The 19,943-nt window shown below is 37.9% G+C and overlaps 1 protein-coding gene across 1 annotated transcript in view; it reads right to left on the bottom strand.

Moving 5' to 3' along the window:
* Nucleotides 1-626: 626 nt before the first annotated feature.
* The window catches only part of LOC143534994 (disease resistance protein RPV1-like), a 30,381-nt gene continuing 11,064 nt past the window's right edge, over nucleotides 627-19,943 (bottom strand). The window contains exons 2-7 of the mRNA XM_077029351.1: nucleotides 3,942-5,055; nucleotides 3,790-3,843; nucleotides 2,869-3,090; nucleotides 2,017-2,769; nucleotides 1,318-1,915; nucleotides 627-1,235 (exon numbers count right to left, since the gene is read on the bottom strand). Of these exons, the coding sequence (XP_076885466.1) occupies nucleotides 652-1,235; nucleotides 1,318-1,915; nucleotides 2,017-2,769; nucleotides 2,869-3,090; nucleotides 3,790-3,843; nucleotides 3,942-5,055 (3,325 nt within the window). The 3' untranslated portion in view covers nucleotides 627-651. The remainder of the gene's footprint in view (nucleotides 1,236-1,317; nucleotides 1,916-2,016; nucleotides 2,770-2,868; nucleotides 3,091-3,789; nucleotides 3,844-3,941; nucleotides 5,056-19,943) is intronic.

Here is a 19,943-nt window from a genome sequence, read left to right as displayed (position 1 = left end):
TAGTGGATCTTTCCCGACATAATACGCCAGATAAATGACTAGTTGTACATAAAATAAATTGGGCCATACATGTTATCCTCTCATCCCACTATATTATGAAAAAAAAACAAGGTAATAATAAGATCACATAAACCTAATCCACCAAAAAGTTTGAGCCAAACATGTTACCCTCACTACACCTTCTTCTTTAATAATTCGGTAGTAATACCTGCACCATACCCGTGAACGCGTGATCCCCCCTAAATACAAGATTTTAACCCTTCGTATTTGAAAAGGTAAAGCCCCTTACCTGTGACGTTTTTTTTCTCTTCAAATGTTTGTGGTATAGCTTTAGTTTTTTGTGATGGCCGACTATATTATTTTTTTCTAAGGAACCGACAACATAAAAGTCTCTATTATGCCAAACCGATAAACAGTGAAGGGATTAACACGTAATTCATGTTTATATTACAGAGATGAAATTGCTATTCCAAGATCGATAGCTGGGTTCAAGACTTCAATCTATCGTAGATTGTGTCAACCACTTTTTTGATAATCTTTGTCTCAGGCGAGCTGAAAAAAAAATTAATGAAAAACATTTCAAAAGCATTCAAGTGATTAGACATGAAAAACATTCAAAGTAGTAAACATTTAACTTAACATAAGCAGATATTAAATTATGACAATAGTTTGAACTATAAACATGAAGAGTGAGTGAAAGCATATATACCCTGAAACAACGATGCCAGTCAAATTAGCAACCTCTGTTAGTGCTTCCTTCCACTTCCAGACGATATTCTCTGTCCCGTTATACTGGTGTAAACTGAAACTTCCTGTTTGCTTCCGTACATTTGATGGATCAACATAATAAAAAATAGGTAAAACGAAATGCTTGCTATTCCTCCTTTGGTCAAGGATAAAGTATAGCTCATCCAAGCACCATCTGGAATTTGCATAGTTCTCAGAAAGTATAACTATGGAAGTTCTGGATCCTACTATCGCAGTCTCAATTTCCCGCTTGATATCTTTACCTCTACTGAGATCATCATCATCTCTGAAAGAGTGAATTCCTGCTCCCACTAATGCGTGATAGAGATTATCCGTAAAAGTATTACGAGTATCTGCACCTCGGAAGCTTACAAAGACGTCATATATCATGGTGTCTGGTGTATAACTTCTTGTAATTGACTGGCCCATCATTGCTGGAATATAACTTCTTGTACTTGTCTGGCGAGTTTTTTTCCATCCTTGTGACTCTGTGAGAATATGTGATATTAGTGTCCTTATCATGAGTTGCAACTTAATATCAACTAAATACATTTATAATTAGAAACTTACCTGGGTAGTCAACGTCATCACCGAACAACTCTTTTAACCTGTACGAGGTGTCTAAACCAAATAAATCACGGCGGCAAAGAAAGTAGCCTTTTGTTGCCACTTCAAACTCGGACAGATCTCCTCCGATCACTTCTTCCCCCTTCTTGGTACTATTTTCACATATTTCTTCTTTTTCTACTTCACCTGCATCCATATACACAAGGCTCACACCACACTCGCTTACCATCACTCCTTCGTCGACAATAATATCCACATGGACTTCATCATTAGCATCTAATATGCTTCCAATTGGCCAATAGCTTAACCACAAAACATCTTCATCAGCATCGGGGTTGCAGTAGACTACAGGGTTGTATACCCAAGTTAGGCCCCTGGTTTTGTTGCTGATTTTGGCCAACAATTGCCACATATCTTTATCCTTGGATTCTGATGATCTGTATATGCAACTTACATGTAATCCTTGGATCCTGTTATTCTCATGATGAGAAGGCACACGAAAGAATACGAGCTTGGATGATGACGTGTGCTCATCTTTCATCGAGATTTGATCCGTTATACCTTGCAGATAGGTGCTAATTATACCATATTCATACAACATCTACACCACATAAATTCAGTTATTCATATGTAAACAATTTGCATCAAGGATATAGATATGTGTTTTTACACATGTATTTGAGATGAATTAAGAGAGGAAACCTGAATTTGTTGACCTCTTCCGGTGGTAATGACATCACCGACCAGGTCCACCTCATGATGATCATATTCTTTTATCCATTGCATGTGTTGAAGAATATCTGCTTCATCAATGTCTGCTATGGGCAATAATTTAAAAAGGCCTTGAACTTCAGACAGTTTGGAGCAATCTTCATAAGAAAACTGCTTCAGACTGAAACGACCTGATTGGAATGTAATGTTCTCCAATGAATAACATCGCTCTACGTACAGCTCCTCTAGCGTACTTGGGATACATGGGAGAGACTTCAAACGTGAACAAGAACTCAAGTCGAGTGTCTGAAGCATTTTAAGGTCAAAGCTATTGGGCAAGAACTTAAATTGACTACCCTCTAAACACAGGTTAAAGAATGATGAGGCTTGGAATGCCACTAGAGCATCATTGTTATACTTAATGTCGCAGTTATTGAGATATAAAAACTTTAGCGAGCAGGGTAATGTAAACATAGGTGATCTGGAGTTTCCTTCATCAATCCGTCGACGTTTTGGCCTTGATTCCACATTCGTCTTGTTCGTTGAAGCCTTCAACAGTCTAATGCACCCTTTCAAATCCAACAGAGCAAGACTCTCAAGGTCTCCTACGGACTCACAAAGATGGGTCAGTCTGCTACAATGGCTGAGTAACAACTCCTCAAGTTTGGGGAGTCGATAGAGATTGTAGATGCTGGCAAGCTTGTCACATTCTGTAAGATTTAGTATCTTGAGTGAATTTAGAACCTATTTCCCAAACATCAAGATTAGGTTATGATTGATGAATGTTATAAAATAGAGAAGCTAAAAGGTCAAGTAATAAACAGAAGACATAAATTCTTATACCGTGGGCACTTCAAATGTTTTAATGTTTCCACCACTCATGTCTACAGCCACCAAGCTGCCGTGCAATAGCCCGTTGTGCATTTTTTCCAAAGGAGATCCATGCCAACACAAGTATCTTAACTTAGGAAAATTCTCGTAGGGTCCGATGAGAGCCACATTTTTTAGCCAGAGCAGTTTTAGCTTGTGCATATTTGCAAGTAAACTTGTTTGAATGGCTGTTGTCTGCAAACTTAGCATGAAGTACTTTAATTAGTGTCGTATCTAGCTTAAATGCAAAGTTAAATGTGCTAAAAATTTAAGGTGAATTATACCCATGTATTACAATTCTTTTGTTAAAGAACAAAATGAGGAGTAGAATCAGAAAAGACCACATGAGTGCATTCCTATGATTTAGGTTACACTGGCAGGCCCGACAATTGCTTGGTTTCTAAACGGTGACTTTAAGAACATTATGTCTCGTAAAAAGAGAATATTCAATATTCACATGCTGAATGCAACCATTAAGGGAGACACTAATTTTTCCCTGATTCATTTTGATAATGCCGTGGCATCAAATTAGACATTTAAATATTGTTTTTGTCACAATGCTCGTACCGTGAATGGTTCATATCCTCCCTAGACACAAGATTAGAAATGTTCCAATATTGGTAACAGTAAAAGTACCAAAAAGTTGAACATGCATATACTTATTCCCGAAGTCATGAGAGTATAGAATAGTCTCAACTCTTGCAGAATCTAATTTGCGTTGATCAGCGTAAACAGTTTGTTAAGTTTTATAATTCAAATTTTTTGAGGAACGCATCTTTAGCCTAGAAGATTTTCTTCCCATTTGATGTATGACAACTATCAATTAACTACTACAAAAATCTTAGTAAATACTGCCAATTACCAAATTAACAATAACTTATGGCTTTGTCTTACCTTTTGAGTGACCTTTTTTATGTCAAGTGATAGAGCTTCAACTGTATCTGAACCCTAATGGGGAAAATACATGAAATTAGATCATGCTAATTGACTAATTGAAATACGATGTTGAGAAATGGAAAAAAAATCTAGTATAAGAAACATCATACATTTCCTTTTTCCAACACACGGTAAGATTCATCATCGTCCCAGCTGACTCTAATACCTTTTGCTGGATCTTTGTTGTCTTCATAAACTATCTTTCTTCCCATCTCTTGAAGCAATTGATGCATCACCAAGTGACCTGTACGTGAAACGGTAAGAAGGCATTTGTTAATAAGGATCTTGATGCCGGATCTTGCATGCAAGTCATCCTGCAATATCGATATCACATGTTCTTCATATTGACCAACAAAGAAACAAGCAATATGCAGAAACAAGTCTTTAACACTCTTAGACGACAAGGAGTCAAAGCTCTTCCATAGCACTTCATGGATTTTAGAATCAAGATCTCCTTTAGATGAACTCAGTAAATTCATTCTATCCCTCCAACCTTCTTTTATGTCTTCTGTTTTATCTCCATCACTAAAATGTAGAGAAGAACCTAATACTCTAAGAGCGAGCGGATTTCCTCCACAATATTGTGATAGTTGTTTGGCGATGTCCTTAAAATCTTTCATAAGAGCTTTGGATGGAAAGGCATGCCAACTGAAAAGCTGTAATGATTCCTTGTCATTCAAGGAGTTGAGTTCGTGCATCTTACACCATTCATCTATTTTTCGAAGCCTCGTTGTTATTATAATCTTGCATTCTGCATGGAACACCTTTTTTCCAAGCAAAGTGTCTAGTTGGTCTTTGTCATCAATGTCATCAAGAACAATAAACACCTTTCTACTTTGCAAGACCTCCTGAATTTTTGATGTACCTTCACCTTCATTAGATATCTTTATTTTCTTATTCCCTGAAATATCTTTAAGAAGTTTTTTCTGTAACCTAAGTAAACCTTGTTTGTAGTTTTCTCCAATCTTTTCAACAAAACTACTACTTTTGAAACTGTGTTTGTTTGAGTTATAAATCCACTGGGCGAGTGTTGTCTTGCCAATGCCACCCATGCCACAAATTGCTATAACGTTGTATTGCTCACTTTGCAACAAGGAATTGATTTCTTTAATTCGAGTCTCCATTCCAGTTAACTGGGATGGGGTACTAATTACGTGTTTTCGATCTAGTTGACAGTTGACTGCCTCAACTACCTGGTCAATAAAGTCTGTTTCATACATTTTCCTGTATCAAAAGAAGGAAAACAACGCATTTAGAGAATAACATCTTAAGAAGGAAAACAAAGCATTTAGAGAATAAAGACATGAATAGGGCTTTAGAAGGGAGGTGAGGGTGCTGCTGGTACACCCCTGCCTCTTGTTTAACCTCAAATGAGGGTACCCAAAATTGGGTCCTATTACCCGATAAAAGGAGGAAGAGAGAGGGAACCATGTGTGTGTCGAGACGATAGAGAGAGACAGAGAGAAAGAGAGAGAGAGAGAAAAAGTATGGCATTGCAGTGTAGGCTTGATGGGGATTGGGTACTTGACAGGAGTGTCCACTTCTATCTTGCATCACACTGGCCGTTCTGGAGATGAATACAATAGCTAGGGTTTTATCGTACAAACCCTCCAGATCTGAGTCACTTTTCATCAACCCCAAATCGTCATTGCTCTCCAAACAACGGCGATTTTTGCAGCAACTGTCGTGAAACACGCAGCCACCCATGGGCGTAGCTTCATGGGGTCCAGGGTTGACCTAGGCTACTGTCGTTTATTTAGTTAGTATGGTAAATTTCGTGATTTGTGTCCGAAAATTTTTGTAAATATTGAGCGCGGTCACCGTCGATGTATTTTTCCAAAAAGCTATCAGTGGTAAATATTTTTTTTATTACACCCCCGCGTTTGATTTTTCTTTTTATAAAACCTCACATTTTTATAAACAAATATCAGTCCAATACTAAAAGCTTTGTTTTTATTAAATTTAAACTTGAAGGGGAGTATTCGTAGCAATAATAAACTTGTTTAAAAAATGGGATTGCCATTGGCTTAGGGTTTAAAAACCATCTAACATTCATTCAATTCTGAACTTAAAGGCACTGCCACAATGGAGACTACCTGCCACCACTAAGCACACACCGTTGTTGGTCACCACATTGGAGACCACTGGCCACCACACACATGACAACGCCTTCAACCTTAGAGACACCACACTGCACGCGCAGCACCGAGTAACCACACATTGGAATCACTAATCAGTAAGGTAATTGTTAATTTTATTTTGTTATTCACCATTTTTGAGTTTTTAGACATTGTACTGCATCTATATTAATTATTGTTCAAGGATTATAAATTTGGGTTTATAATTGTGGAAGTGGGATTTGAGGAAATTGATCAATTAAGTTTATAATTGTTATTGTATGGTGGAATTCTAGTTCAACTCAATCCTATTGAATATTTTTAATTAGGTAAATCATGGGAAAGCAAAATACTATCCGTTGTTTTATCAACAAAAAAAAAAGGTTCGATGAAGAAACGGGTAAACATCACAAAGCTTAAACTAGTGAGTTGGTTAATTGATGAATTCAAATTAGATCACAAAGGTTGTCGGGCTGCTTTATAATTCTTCTTCTAGATACCCACTCTTCTACTCGCGTTATCATCAATATTTTAGGTCTTTGTTAATTTGTTAAAACATTATCTAGTTTTTTTTATTATTTAAGAACAATAACTTGAAATATGAATGAATGAAGAAATTAGATATTTAAATATCATATTGTTTGATTTGACCTGAATCGCCGACCCGAAAATTTTTGGGTTCGTGAATTCAATCACCGCTGTGAATGGCCAAGCTTCACCACTATAGCCACCATCACCGTAGGCCGTTGTTGTGTCCACAACACCACACCATCTTTGTCACCTAAATTCCGTTAGTAAGTGTATTTATATATATATATATATTATATATATATATATGTTTGGTTAAAACTATAATGGAGTTATGTTGCTAATTCTGTTTAATTGCTTGACATGAACTGATTTGTATGAATTTGCTCGATTTGAAGTGATTTGTGTATTAGCTCATTTAATATACGAGCACAAGCCCGAGCTTGAGCCTAAAAGTAAGCTAGTTTAACAAATGAGCCCGGGCCCAACCCAGGTGTGCATAAATAAAATAACAATGGTCTAAACGACCCGAACACGATACATGGTTAGTTCGGTTGTGGCTCGACTCGTGGTTCAGTTTGAGTATATGAATATATGTAAAAATAGCAAAGTTATATATATATTTTTAAAAATAAACAAGTTGGCTCGTGAGCCAACACGGACTCGGCTCGTTTATAGTTGACCATGAACCAACATTTTGTGTTTGTGTGCAAATGATATGTTGTGTTGTTTAAAAAACAGGCTTGGGCGTGGTGTGTGTATAAAATAATAATAATCTAAACGAGTTGAACCCAAGCCATGGCGGGTTCAACCTTTGGCTCGCCCGTGTCTTGTTCGTATCATGGCTTGGTTAGTGTATATAATAATAATAATAATAATAATAATAATAATAATAATAAATTGTAATTTATTTGCATTATAAACCAATAATGATTATAATAATAATCAAATTGTATTATTTTTTTTAAAATAAATAAGTTGGCTTGCAAGTCGACTTTGACTCGACTAGTTTATAAATGAGTTGAGCCCGAACACGATACATTTTGTGCTTGTGTGTATACGATGTATGTTGGGGTGTTTTATTAAATCAACGAATCCCATGCATCCCACATTTTGTGTTTATATTAAATTTATTTTATGTAAATGAATATATGTAAAAAGGAACAAAATTGTATACATATTTTAAAATAAATAGGTTGAATCGTCAGACGACTTGGACTCGCTCGTTGATAAATTAATTGACCCGAACCCATGCCCACATTTTGTGTTTGTGTAAATGTGTGTGTATGATGCATATTTTGTTGTTTAATAAATGCGCCCAAGGGTCGTGTGTGTGTATAAAATAATAATAACGGTCTAAACGAGCTGAACTCGAGCCATGGTTGGTTTGGCTCATGGCTTGCTAGTAACTTTCTTAGCTCGTCGTTTGGTTTGTGTATATTAATATATGTAAAAAAAGGTTATATAGAAAACGGTTAAATAATAATAAAAAGTTTTCTAATAATGGTAGGAAACTATTTGGTATTTTGGAAACTACTATTCTTAGTCATTAACTCCTAGATCCAAGGGCCTGAATCTATTATGTCACAAGGATGAGACAGCTCAGGTTTTGATACGGTTTATGACTTTGGTGGAGAATCAAACTGACAAGAGAGTGAAGTGTATAAGAAGTGATAACGGAACAGAGTTTTGCAATAGGGCTATGGACGATTTCTACCACATCAAGGGGATTCTCATCAATTCAGTGCTCCATACACTCCAGAACAGAACGGGGTTGCTGAAAGACGAAATAGAACTCTCATTGAAGCTGCCCGAACCATTCTGTCATTCTCCAAACTTCCATTTATATTCTGGGGTAAAGCTGTTAACGCCGCTTGCTTTACCTAAAACCATGTGTTGCTGAATAAGAAGTTAAACATGAATCCGTATGAAGTCTATTACGGGAAAAAGCCACGTGTTAATTACGTCAAGACTTTTGGATATCCATACATTTTGCTCTAATCAAACGCCAACTCAAACTCAAAATTTGCTAAGAAGGCGAATGAGTGCTATTTTGTGGGCTATGCAGTTCACAAAAGTGCTTATCGTGTATACAAAAAGAGAGCAAAGGTGATTGTGGAGTCTTACAATATTGGCTAGCAAGAGATGAATCCCACAGATTCACATACTGGTCCAAACATGATGTTTGATTATGAAGGATTGTTTAATCAGTTTCGAGGAGTATATGCCACACCAGTTGCTCCCCAAATTGCACCTGCACCAGTCCATACCACAGATGATCAGTCAATCTTGATGCAATCCGTGTTGAGAAGCTTAAAAGATGTCAGTGTTGCTGCACGTGCTCCAGTTAGGAATGTATTTCCTGAAGTAAATCAACCAGCTGCAGTCAATGCAATGCCTCATCCGGCAAGCACTACTAGCATGGTCACCATTGAAGATGCCTCCGAGTCAAATTCAGATTCATTCATGTCGGCTGACAGCGTTGAAAATGAGCAGACTGATCCTGTGGCGAATCCTCAAGCAAAACCTAGTGTGGTTAAGTCCGTTCCCACACCTCCCTCTTCAGAAAATATTCAGGCTGCTGCTGAGGAGACTGCTGTAGAAAATGTTCTCGCTGGTACTTCTGATAACACCGACTCTACTTCGATTCCAGCCATTGTTGTCCCGTTTTATGAGAATCAATGGGATGGACCCATTAATCAAGAACATTTGGTTAACCAACCAGAACCCATTCAACTGCACATCGATGTTCTCATCAATGCGCCAGCTGTTTTCCATCCCATAGAAAGCTTATCCGTGGAGATTGAAGCCACTCCAATCGAACCAGTCGATCCGATTCCTCAATTGCCTATCCATCGGACTCACTCGACTGAGAATATCATCGGAGACCCCTTGGCCGACATCCAAACCTGCAGCACGTCCGGTAATATTAACAGGTGACTTTTTGCTTGTTTTATTTCACATCTTGAGCCCAAGGATTACAAAGTTGCTATAAGAGAGAACTCTTGGGTCGAAACAATGCAAGAAGAACTGTTGCAATTTAAGAAGTGGAGCGTGTGGAGATTGGTCGAGAAGCCCGCAAACAAGAAACCGACTGGAACGAGATGGGTCTTTAGGAATAAGAAAGACGAAAAGGGTGTAATCATAAGAAATAAAGCCAGGCTCGTTGTACAAGGTTTCTCGCAACGTGAAGGACTTGATTACGATGAAGTTTATGCTCCCGTGGCTAGGCTGGAAGCAATTCATATATTTTTAGCCTATGCCTCATACATGAACTTCAAAGTATATCAATGGATGTGAAGACTGCTTTCATGTACGGGAAGGTAAAAGAAGAAATCTACGTCAAGAAACCACCAGGTTTTGAGGATCTAAATCATCCTGATTACGTCTACAGACTTGACAAAGCTCTATATGGCCTTCACCAAGCACCCCGTGCAAGGTATGCTACACTTGCTGAACACTTATTGAAGAATGGATACAGAAGAGATGTCATCGATCAGACACTCTTTGTCAAGAAAGTTCGTGATGATTTGATCTTGGTCCAAGTGTATGTTGACGACATTATCTTTGGATCAACGAATGATAAGCTCTGCAAGGAGTTCTCCGAGGTTATGCAACGTCGGTTCGAGATGAGTTCTCTGGGCGAGATGACATTCTTCCTGGGATTACAAGTTGAACAAAAGACGGATGGGATTTTAATACATCAAGAAAAATACGTCCATGACATTGTTCAGAAACTTGGGTTTAAGGATGCATCTACATTTATGACATCGATTGCTACTCGATATGTCCTAGCTCCTGATCCATTGGAAAACCAGTCGATCAACACCTTTACTGGTCTACGATTGGCTCCCTAATGTATCTCATGTTGGAATTATGGACCGGTTCGGGTAAATCAATACGACCAACCGGGTTATGACCTGTGAGAGTTACGCCGTGAGGTAACGAACCATTAACCCGCTTAAGTTAGTTAACCTGGTTAGACACTTTAACGAGATAAAATTACATGGAGCGGGCTTTGGAGTAAGAGTTGGACTTATTGGCCCATTAGGTTTATAACTAATGAGATTAGTTAAACCTAATAGGAGGTTATATAAACATATGATGTTTTATTAATCCTAAGGCAAAATTAACAAGTCCATCTCATCCTTCCTCCATCCAACCGTCGGCCGACCTGCCCCACCGCCGCTGCTCAGCCACCAGCGACTGTCCAGCCACCACCGTCGGTTCCCCGCCGCCGCTAACGCCGTTGACAGCCGCCACCGTCAGCCGCTGCACGCCGCCGCTGTCTGCAGACTGCTGTCCACATATCACAGCCACTGTCGTTGCCCTCGTGCACCGCCACTGTTGGTCGTTGATCTGTTGTGTCACCTAGCTCGAAAATACTTTTGCTTTTGGGTCATTAATATTAGGATTAATGTTATTGGGTCATTAATTATAGGATAAAAACATCGAAAATACTAATAAAATTTACTTTTGCTTTAAACAGATGTCTATTGATAATAACTCCTCATTCACCCTCAAGGCTATCATTGAGAAAGAAAAGTTGAATGGCACCAAGTTTCTTGAGTGGCACCGCAAATTGGGACTTGTTCTCAAGATGGCAAAGAAGCACTGTGTTCTCGATAGACCTATTCCAACCGAGCCTGAAAGCAATACTGTTGATGCCAAGAGGGTTTTGGACAAGCATATGGATGATTCGGCTGAAGTTGCCTGTATCATGCTAGCCACCATGTCTTACGAGCTTGCTAAAGGTTTGGAAGATTTTGGTGCCTATTAGATGCTTGAGCAACTTAAGGGCATGTTCCAGAAACAAGCCCGTCAAGAACGCTATGACACCATGAAGCAGCTTATCAGCTGCAGAATGGAATAGGGATCACCTGTTAGTGCGCATGTCGTCAAGATGAAAGGGTTCATCGAACAACTAAGGAAACTTGATTATCCCCTGTCAGATGAAATGGCAGCGGATTTCATCCTGAACTCTCTTCCCAGCTCTTACGACCAGTTCGTAATGAATTTCAATATGAATGGTTGGCTGAAGACAGTGCCGGAGCTTCATGGAATGCTCAAGACGGCTGAGATGAATATTCCCGCTAAAAACAATCAAGTTCTTATGGTTCGATCTGCTGGTGTCGTCAAGCCTAAACCCAGAACAGGTGTTGCAAAGGTACCACCGCTGCCTCCTAAGGAGCGCTAGTGCTACAAATGCAACAAAATGGGACACTGGAAACATAACTGTCCTGACTACCTTGCTGAGCTGAAAAGGCAGAGGACCAATGGTGAAAGCTCCTCTAAAGGTATTTTTATTTACTTTATTGAACTTTTCACTGTCTCTAGCAACACATGGGTATTTGATATCGGATGTGGTTACCACATCGTTAATGTCTTGCAGGAGCCTGAAAACTGGAAGAAGCTGAAACAAGGCAGCATGGAACTCATCATTGGTTATGGGAAGAGAGTCCCAGTTCTTGAAACTAGCACATATCATTTTGCTTGTCCATCTGGCCTTGTTACTTTAGATAACTGTTTGTTTGCACCTGGTTTGACCATAAATATTATTTCAGTTTCTTTACTATTTGAAAAAGGATTTAAGTACGTTTTTAATAGTATTTCTATTTCTGCCTACTTGAATGATATCTTTTATCTTGAGGCTAAACCTTGAAATGGTATTTATGAGGTTGATGTTCAAATAAACAATAATGTATATAATCTTTCTAAACGTATCAGATCTGGCATCAATGATACATTTCTATGGCATTGCCGACTTGGCCACATAAGCAAGGCACGAGTCAAGAGACTCCAATCCGAAGGGATTCTTGAATCCACAGGACCGGACTCTTTTGATGACTACGAATCTTGTTTAGCTGGCAAACTCGCCAAAGGCTCCTTCACTCATAAGAATGAACGAGCAAAGGATCTGGTAGGAATCATACATACTGATGTATGCGGTCCTTTCATAACCATGTATAGGAATCATGAAAGATACTTCATTTCTTTCATTGACGATCACAGTCGATATGCCTATGTGTATCTTATGAACCACAAGCATGAAACCTTTGAAAAGTTCAAAGAGTTTCAAAACGAAGTGGAAAACCAACTCGGGAAAACTATTAAAATGCTTCGATCAGATCGAGGCGGAGAGTATCTCAGCTCAGAATTTATACATTATCTGAAAGAGCGTGGAATTGTTTTATAGCTCACTCCACCCGGCACACCCCAACACAATGGAGTGAGCGAGAGGAGAAATCGAACCCTGCTAAGCATGGTCCGATCAATGATGTGTAGAACTAACTTGCCTCACTTCTTTTGGTGCTTTGCCCTTTTGACTGCCGCCCGCACTGTCAATCTGGCTCCAACTAAAAAGGTAAGCAAAACCCCATATGAGATATGGCATGGGCGACAACCCAATTTGTCTTTCCTTAGAGTATGGGGATGTGATGCTTATGTCACTAGTGATTCTGACGATAAGATTGATCCTCGCGGCGTAAAAGTTGTTTCCGTCGGATACTATAACCAAAGCAGATATTATTTCTTCCATCCTGATACAAATGTGATTTCTATCAAAAGGAATGGCCACTTTCCCGAGAAGGAAATTCTCGATTGAGGAACTGGAGATAATATTGTCGATCTTGAAGAAATTCAAGAACTACAAACTACCGCTGAGGAAGTTGGAACGTCTGATCAACAAGTTGTTGTTGCTGATACATCGGACATGAACACAAGTGTTCGCAGAAGTAATAGGACTCGCGTACGAAACTCTAAATACCTATGGCATCTAGATGGTCCCGAGGTCCTCTTAGTAGCCGAGTCAAGAGACGAACCTACTAATTACAAATCTGCTTTCTTAGATCCAGAATCTAAGAAATGGCAAAATGCCATGAACGCCGAGATGCAATCTATGCGTGACAATCAAGTTTGGAACTTGGTTGAGCTACCCCCCGAGTGTCGGGCAGTAGGGAGCAAGTGGATTTTTAAGAAGAAAACCGACATGCATGGAAATGTGTAGACTTATAAAGCACGGCTAGTTGCGAAAGGTTTTACTCAAACTCAGGGTATTAACTATGATGAAACCTTCTCGCCCGTTGCTATGAATAAACCGATAAGAATATTACTTGCCACAGCCACGTACTATGACTACGAGATATATGGATGTCAAAACTGCTTTTCTTAATGGACATCTCTCTAAAGATGCCTATATGGTTCAGCCTGAAGGTTTTGTCAATCATAAATATCCTAACATGGTGTGCAAACTGAATAGTCCATTTATGGACTTATACAGGCATCTCGCAGCTGGTATCTTCATTTTGATGAGAGAATCAAAGAGTTTGGTTTTATTAAAAATGAAGATGAGACTTGTGTTTACAGAAAGGCTAGTGGGAGTAATATATCATTCCTCATCCTGTATGTGGACGATATACTGATCATTGGAAACAACATCCCTATGCTTAAGGAAGTTAAGAACTGGTTGGGCTCTTGTTTCGCAATGAAAGATCTTGGTGAAGCTGCTTATATTCTAGGAATCAAGATCTACCGAGATAGGTCTAACTGGCTTCTAGGGCTGAGTTAAAGTACATATATATACAAAGTAAAGGCACGCTTCTCTATGGATAACTCCAAGAAAGGAGCTCTCCCCATGGCTAAAGGAACCATGTTGAACAAATCGCAATCTCCGGCAACGGACATTGAAACTAAGTACATGAAAGCAATTCCATATGCTTCAGCGATTGGTTCTATCATGTATGTTATGTTATGTACTAGACCTGACGTCTTGTATGCGAGCATGACTGGTCGTTTTTCAGTAGAACCCTGACATTGCCCACTGGACTGCTATGAAGAACATTCTGAGATACCTGAAAAGGACAAAGGACATGTTCTTAGTGTTTAGAGGAGTGGAAGAAGAGCTAACTGTAAGGTGTTACACTGATACTAGCTTCCAGACTGATCGAGATGATTCTCACTCACAATCTGCTTAGATAAAGAAATTCACAGCCCACCTCGATCTGGTACCAAGTTTAAGGAAACCGATCGACGTAATATGTGATAACACAGGAGCCATTGCTCAAGCCAAAAAGCTCAGATCTCATCACAGGGCCAAGCACATTCTAAGTAAATTCCACTATATACAGGATATATTGGAATGAGGAGACATCATAATAAGCAAAGTAGACACAGATCAAAACCTAGTTGACCCGTTCACTAAACCGACGACTCAGGACAAGCATGATCATCACAGAGATGCTATCGGTCTTAGATTAGCTAGTAGTTTGTTTTGATTTAGTATTTTGATGTGTGAACATTTCAAACAGTTATACTTTTGAGTTCTCTTTTGATTTAATAGTTAAATGCAAATGTTGAATAATATAATTGTGTTCGGTTTTAATACGCTTAATCCGTGAATATTGTATTCTAAATTATCCGTAGTCGGTTAGACTCGTTGGAACGACTCTGAATTAAGACTATTCTGACTTTGGACTCAAGGGGTTGACTTCCAAACTCACAGACCTCATTATGAATGACGTTGGATGTAACTCGCATCAAATCATCTTCATGGATCTTAGTCATAAGATGTTTTTGATACTGGTATACTCATTTAGTATCCTTAGACCTGAGATACATATTAGAACTTTCGTTTACTAAAGGTTACTCTTTGATTAGTGTCAACCGTTGTCGCGTAACTACTAGCTATAAAGGTATTGGTTGGGAATGATCTGAAGTTCAATGGGAGTTGTATGTAATCAAGATAGGATTCTGTACTCTTACATGATATGTAACAGTTAGACATCTTGGCGCCCTCGTTGATTCAAACTGGTGAAGTGTGAGGCCTCACCCAAACTAACTGTATTTTTGATTGGACAACTTTGATTCTAGATCGAGAACTATAATGATTGAATGCCATATGAGATTGAACCTGGTCTATGTCTCATTGTTCAATTGATGTCTTATAGAGAAAGGATAGATGACAATGATTACCATAAATTCATTATCTTGCAATAGTGTATTCCAAGATGTTTTTGGTTAATGAATTTAAAATCTTATAACCTGTTGGGGGCAGCTATGTGTAGCTAGAGCATCGCTGGATGTCAGTATTGAGTAACTTAACTGGAAACTGTCAAATTAGGAGACTGTCGGAATTATGGACCGGTTCGGGTAAATCAATACGGCCAACCGGGTTATGACCCGTGAGAGTTACACCGTGAGGTAACGAATCAGTAACCCGCTTAAGTTAGTTAACCGGGTTAGGCACTTTAACGAGATAAAAATTACATGGAGCGGGCTTTGGAGTAAGAGTTGGACTTGTTGGCCCATTAGGTTTATAACTAATGAGATTAGTTAAACCTTATAGGAGGTTATATAAATATATGATGTTTTATTAATCCTAAGGCAAAATTAACAAGTCCATCTCATCCTTCCTCCATCCAACCGCCGGCCGACCTATACCACCACCGCTGCTCAGCCACCAGCGACTGTCCAGCCACCACCGTCGGTTCCCCGCCGCCTGCCGCCGCTCGTCCGCCGCTGCTACCGCCGCTGAAAACCGCCACCGTTAGCCGCTGCTGCCGCCACTGCACGCTGCCGCCGCCGTCGCTGTTTGCAGACTGCTGTCCACATACCACCACCGATGCCGTTGCCCTCGTGCACCGCGCCATTGATCTCGTTGTGTCACCTAGCTCGGTTCGTTAGCCTTTGGTGTCTCAACCAGTTAATTATTAACCGAGGTAAACTTAAATAAAATTTTAGTTTATAATTATATATTTAATATTTTGACTCGTACTTGTATTGTACGTAACTGGATCTTGTCCGGTTTAGTTTCGGTGCTGATTAATTGTATACATTCCGCTGCATATAATTATTAATTAATTAGATTAATTATTATTAACCACGTTTATTGAATAGGTTTTAATAAATAAAATTTTAACTGTTTGTCAGTGTGCAAGATATCAATCAGATCCAAAAGAATCTCACATGATCGCAGTCAAATGTATCTTTCGATATCTCAAAGGAAGGCCTCGGTTAGGTTTATGTTATCTAAAAGAGTCTCCTTTGGTATTGCATGTATACACTGACAGTGATTACGGGGGATGTAATCTTGATCGAAAGTCAACAATCGGAAGATGCCAATTCCTAGGAGACAGGTTGATCTTTTAGCAGTTCAAGAAACAAGTCACCAAGTCATCGTATCCACCAACACTGCTGAAGCCGAGTACATTGCCGCATCCAGCTGCTACTCACAAGTGATATGGATCCAGCATCAGCTGGTAGATTACGGTTTGAATTTCTTTAACACCATGATCAAATGTGATAATGAGGTTGTTGTTGCTATTGTTAAAAACTCGGTCTAGCACTCAAAGTCAAAACACATTGACATCCGAATGCACTTCATTCATGATTGTTTTGATCATAAACTTGTCAACATTCAAATGGTCCATACTGATTTCAACTTTGCTGATCTCTTTATAAAAGCATTTAATCGTGCCCGATTTTTATACATTGTAGAGTCATTGGGCATGATTTCTTTTGAGTAAGTCTTATCTTTTTAGTTTAAAAAAATTGTAAATATTTTTAAAATATGTCACAATTTTAGAGGGAGAAAATTGAGTTATTTATAACTCACCAAAAAGATTTTTAATTCTAACTTAAGAAAAACAAAAACAAATCACTTGATTTACCAAAAAAATTTTATGTTACTTTTAAGAAAATCAAAAAATATTGTAAAAGGATTGTCCCGTTTAGAGGGAGCTCCTGTTTAGAGAGAGTTGGAAAATTAAAATTTTCAATTTGAGAAATTGATTAGACCTTTTGGAAAGTGATAGTATATTGATTCTGATTATCCTAGTGCATGAAAGAGTAGATCAAAAGTCAACAAAATCATAGTTTGATGTGCAGATAGGCTTGACAAACAAGTAAATGTCATGTGATATAAACATAAATATCTGCCTATGCTAGTGGTTTTACGTTCTTGAAGCGGTTGCATGACTCCGTTAATGTCACATCTATGAAGGCTGAAAAGTAATTAAGCATGTCATACCCAAGCCTCTATTTACCTTATCACAGTTGTCTTATGTAATCAGTGTCATTTTTTAATTTCTATTGAGTCAAGAAATATATCAAGAAAAAGAAAGGAAAAGGAAAAGAAAATCAAAAACGAAAAGTTGTCTAACTTAGGATTTTTAACTTCTAATTTATTTCTTCCTTTATTTTGATTCAAGCCTTGGATTATCTCTGGAAAATAATATGGCATTATCTGACCTGATGGTTAAGGCCCTGAGTCTTCTGATTTGTTTTATTTTCTTTCTTTTGTTCACGCCTTGGACTTTTTCTACGCGATAATATTGTGTTATCCGACCTGATTGTTAATGCCCTAAACTTCTGTTTTATTTTAATATTTCTAGATAGTGTCAAGTGTCCAAAATAAAGTGTTCAAAGTGTTAATAAGCATACTGTGATCAGATAAGAAAGGTTTAAATCAAGTTGAGATGATATGTGAACACAAACTAAGCCCGAGTATGATAGAGTTGGTAACATGTCTGATTGAGTGGGGACCACATAAGCATTGTGCCTAAATTATACCTTAACGTATCATATTGATACTAAAATACTTGTCAAGTTGAAAATGTGGACAATATCTACATTCGACGTTGATTTTGTGACTCAATAATATCAAAATGAAAACGCGATCTAGGATATTACAAATTAATATGATTCCTTGTCGTGAACTTTCTCAAAAATTATAAACTTTGAGAAATTTATGTAAATTAACATAATATTAATTTCATCTTTACTTCTTTTATCTTTTTAGTTTATTTAGTTTATTTTCTTTGTTTATTTTTAGACTAAAATATTATTTTATGTCATTTTTATTTGTTTTAATTTTATTTTTAATTTTTATATTTTTATTTTTATATTTTTTATTTTTATCTTTATTTACCTTTGTTTTATTTTGTTAAGAGATCACTTCTGCAAACGATGTTAACATAGGACCGACAAAATAAAACTTGTATATAACTGAGTGTTTGGATCCGGTGGGTAAATACATTTTAGGTTTAAATTTGTAAATATTTTTATAGACCGAGGACTGAGAGTGTAAATTCGTTTAAAACTCAAGATATTTTGACCCTATCGCGAGATAGGCTGACCCTATAAAAAGGGGAACTCAAAATATCTTTCATTTTACTTTACTCTCTCTACCCAAACACTCCCAACTTCTCTCTCTAAACCCTAACTCTTCCTTACTTACAAACAATCATCAACAGCTTATTTTTATCATTTTTGATCAATCATTATTGATCCATCCCCTCCGGTATACCATCATAACATCTTCTTCATCTATGATTTCTTGTTCAAGATCCAAGCGACGGTTCATATGAACTGACGGTTAGATCCAGGGTTTATTCTTGATGTTCATCTTTATAAATCATGGTTACTGTTATTGATTGAACATCACAAGACCTTAGAATCATCTTTAGTTTATTTATTTAGACTTAGATTTGAATAGATCTTGATATTAGGTTTCATCGGACCTTTCTATCGGATTGACCATGATGTTGTAAAAGTTAGGTCACCAGATTGAGCCGAAGTACAATTCGGGTCTAGGCGACCTTGTTCAAGGCAAAAAGAAATAATTTAGAGATACGGGAATTCAAGTCGCATCGCATGAAGGAAAAAGGATCGCATTATAATCAATCAATCGCATGGGATTCAAATCGCATCGCATGGTTCATGCGATGCGACAAGAATCATATTCAAATCGCATCACATTACTCATGCGATGCGATTGGAATATTACTTTGAATCGCATCGCATGATTCATGCGATGAAAATTAAATGCCATGAGATGCCATTGGTTTTATGCGATTCGATTTCGTTCAAGCCATGTGATGCGATTTGTTTGTACCTGGACAAATTTTCAAAATTTTGGACAACTGGACTAAGTGGAGTGTTTGGACTAAGAACTTCTGTAACATACTGTGGCATTACAAAACAGACATATAACTCAATATAAGTTAATTTAACTATCTAAAACCTAAAATCTATTATCTAATTAAACATATGTATATAAATGATGATCAAATACATAGTTATTATATATAACTATTGTGCATAGTTATTATATATCTTTGTTCTATCATTATCATGATGATTCTAATGTTGCTTGTGTTCAATTTCAGCTTCATAATCTATATTGCCTGCTTGAATTGCCCAAGAAAAAGAAGAAGCATAAGATATTCACTTCAATGATTAAAGGGCTCAAGAAGACTCCTCTGGAACATGCTATCACTACTAACCCAACTATTCACACATGTTAGGTTAAGGAGTTTTGGGAGGATGCTGAAGGTTCAAAGGATTCCATGTCTCTCACCAATAAAGTTGCGGGAAAGATTCTTAACATCAAGGAGGAAGATATTAGACGGGCACTCAACATCAAAGATGCCTTGGATCACCACTTCAACAAGGGTGATCGTGCCTGTA

The sequence above is a fragment of the Bidens hawaiensis genome, unplaced genomic scaffold (genome assembly GCF_021521415.1).
Source record: "Bidens hawaiensis isolate Kalapana, Puna unplaced genomic scaffold, B.hawaiensis_p1.1 tig00010383_1, whole genome shotgun sequence".
NCBI lineage: Eukaryota > Viridiplantae > Streptophyta > Magnoliopsida > Asterales > Asteraceae > Bidens > Bidens hawaiensis.
Note: the sequence above shows the minus strand (reverse complement) of the source record. Positions and strands in the feature narration are given on the sequence as shown.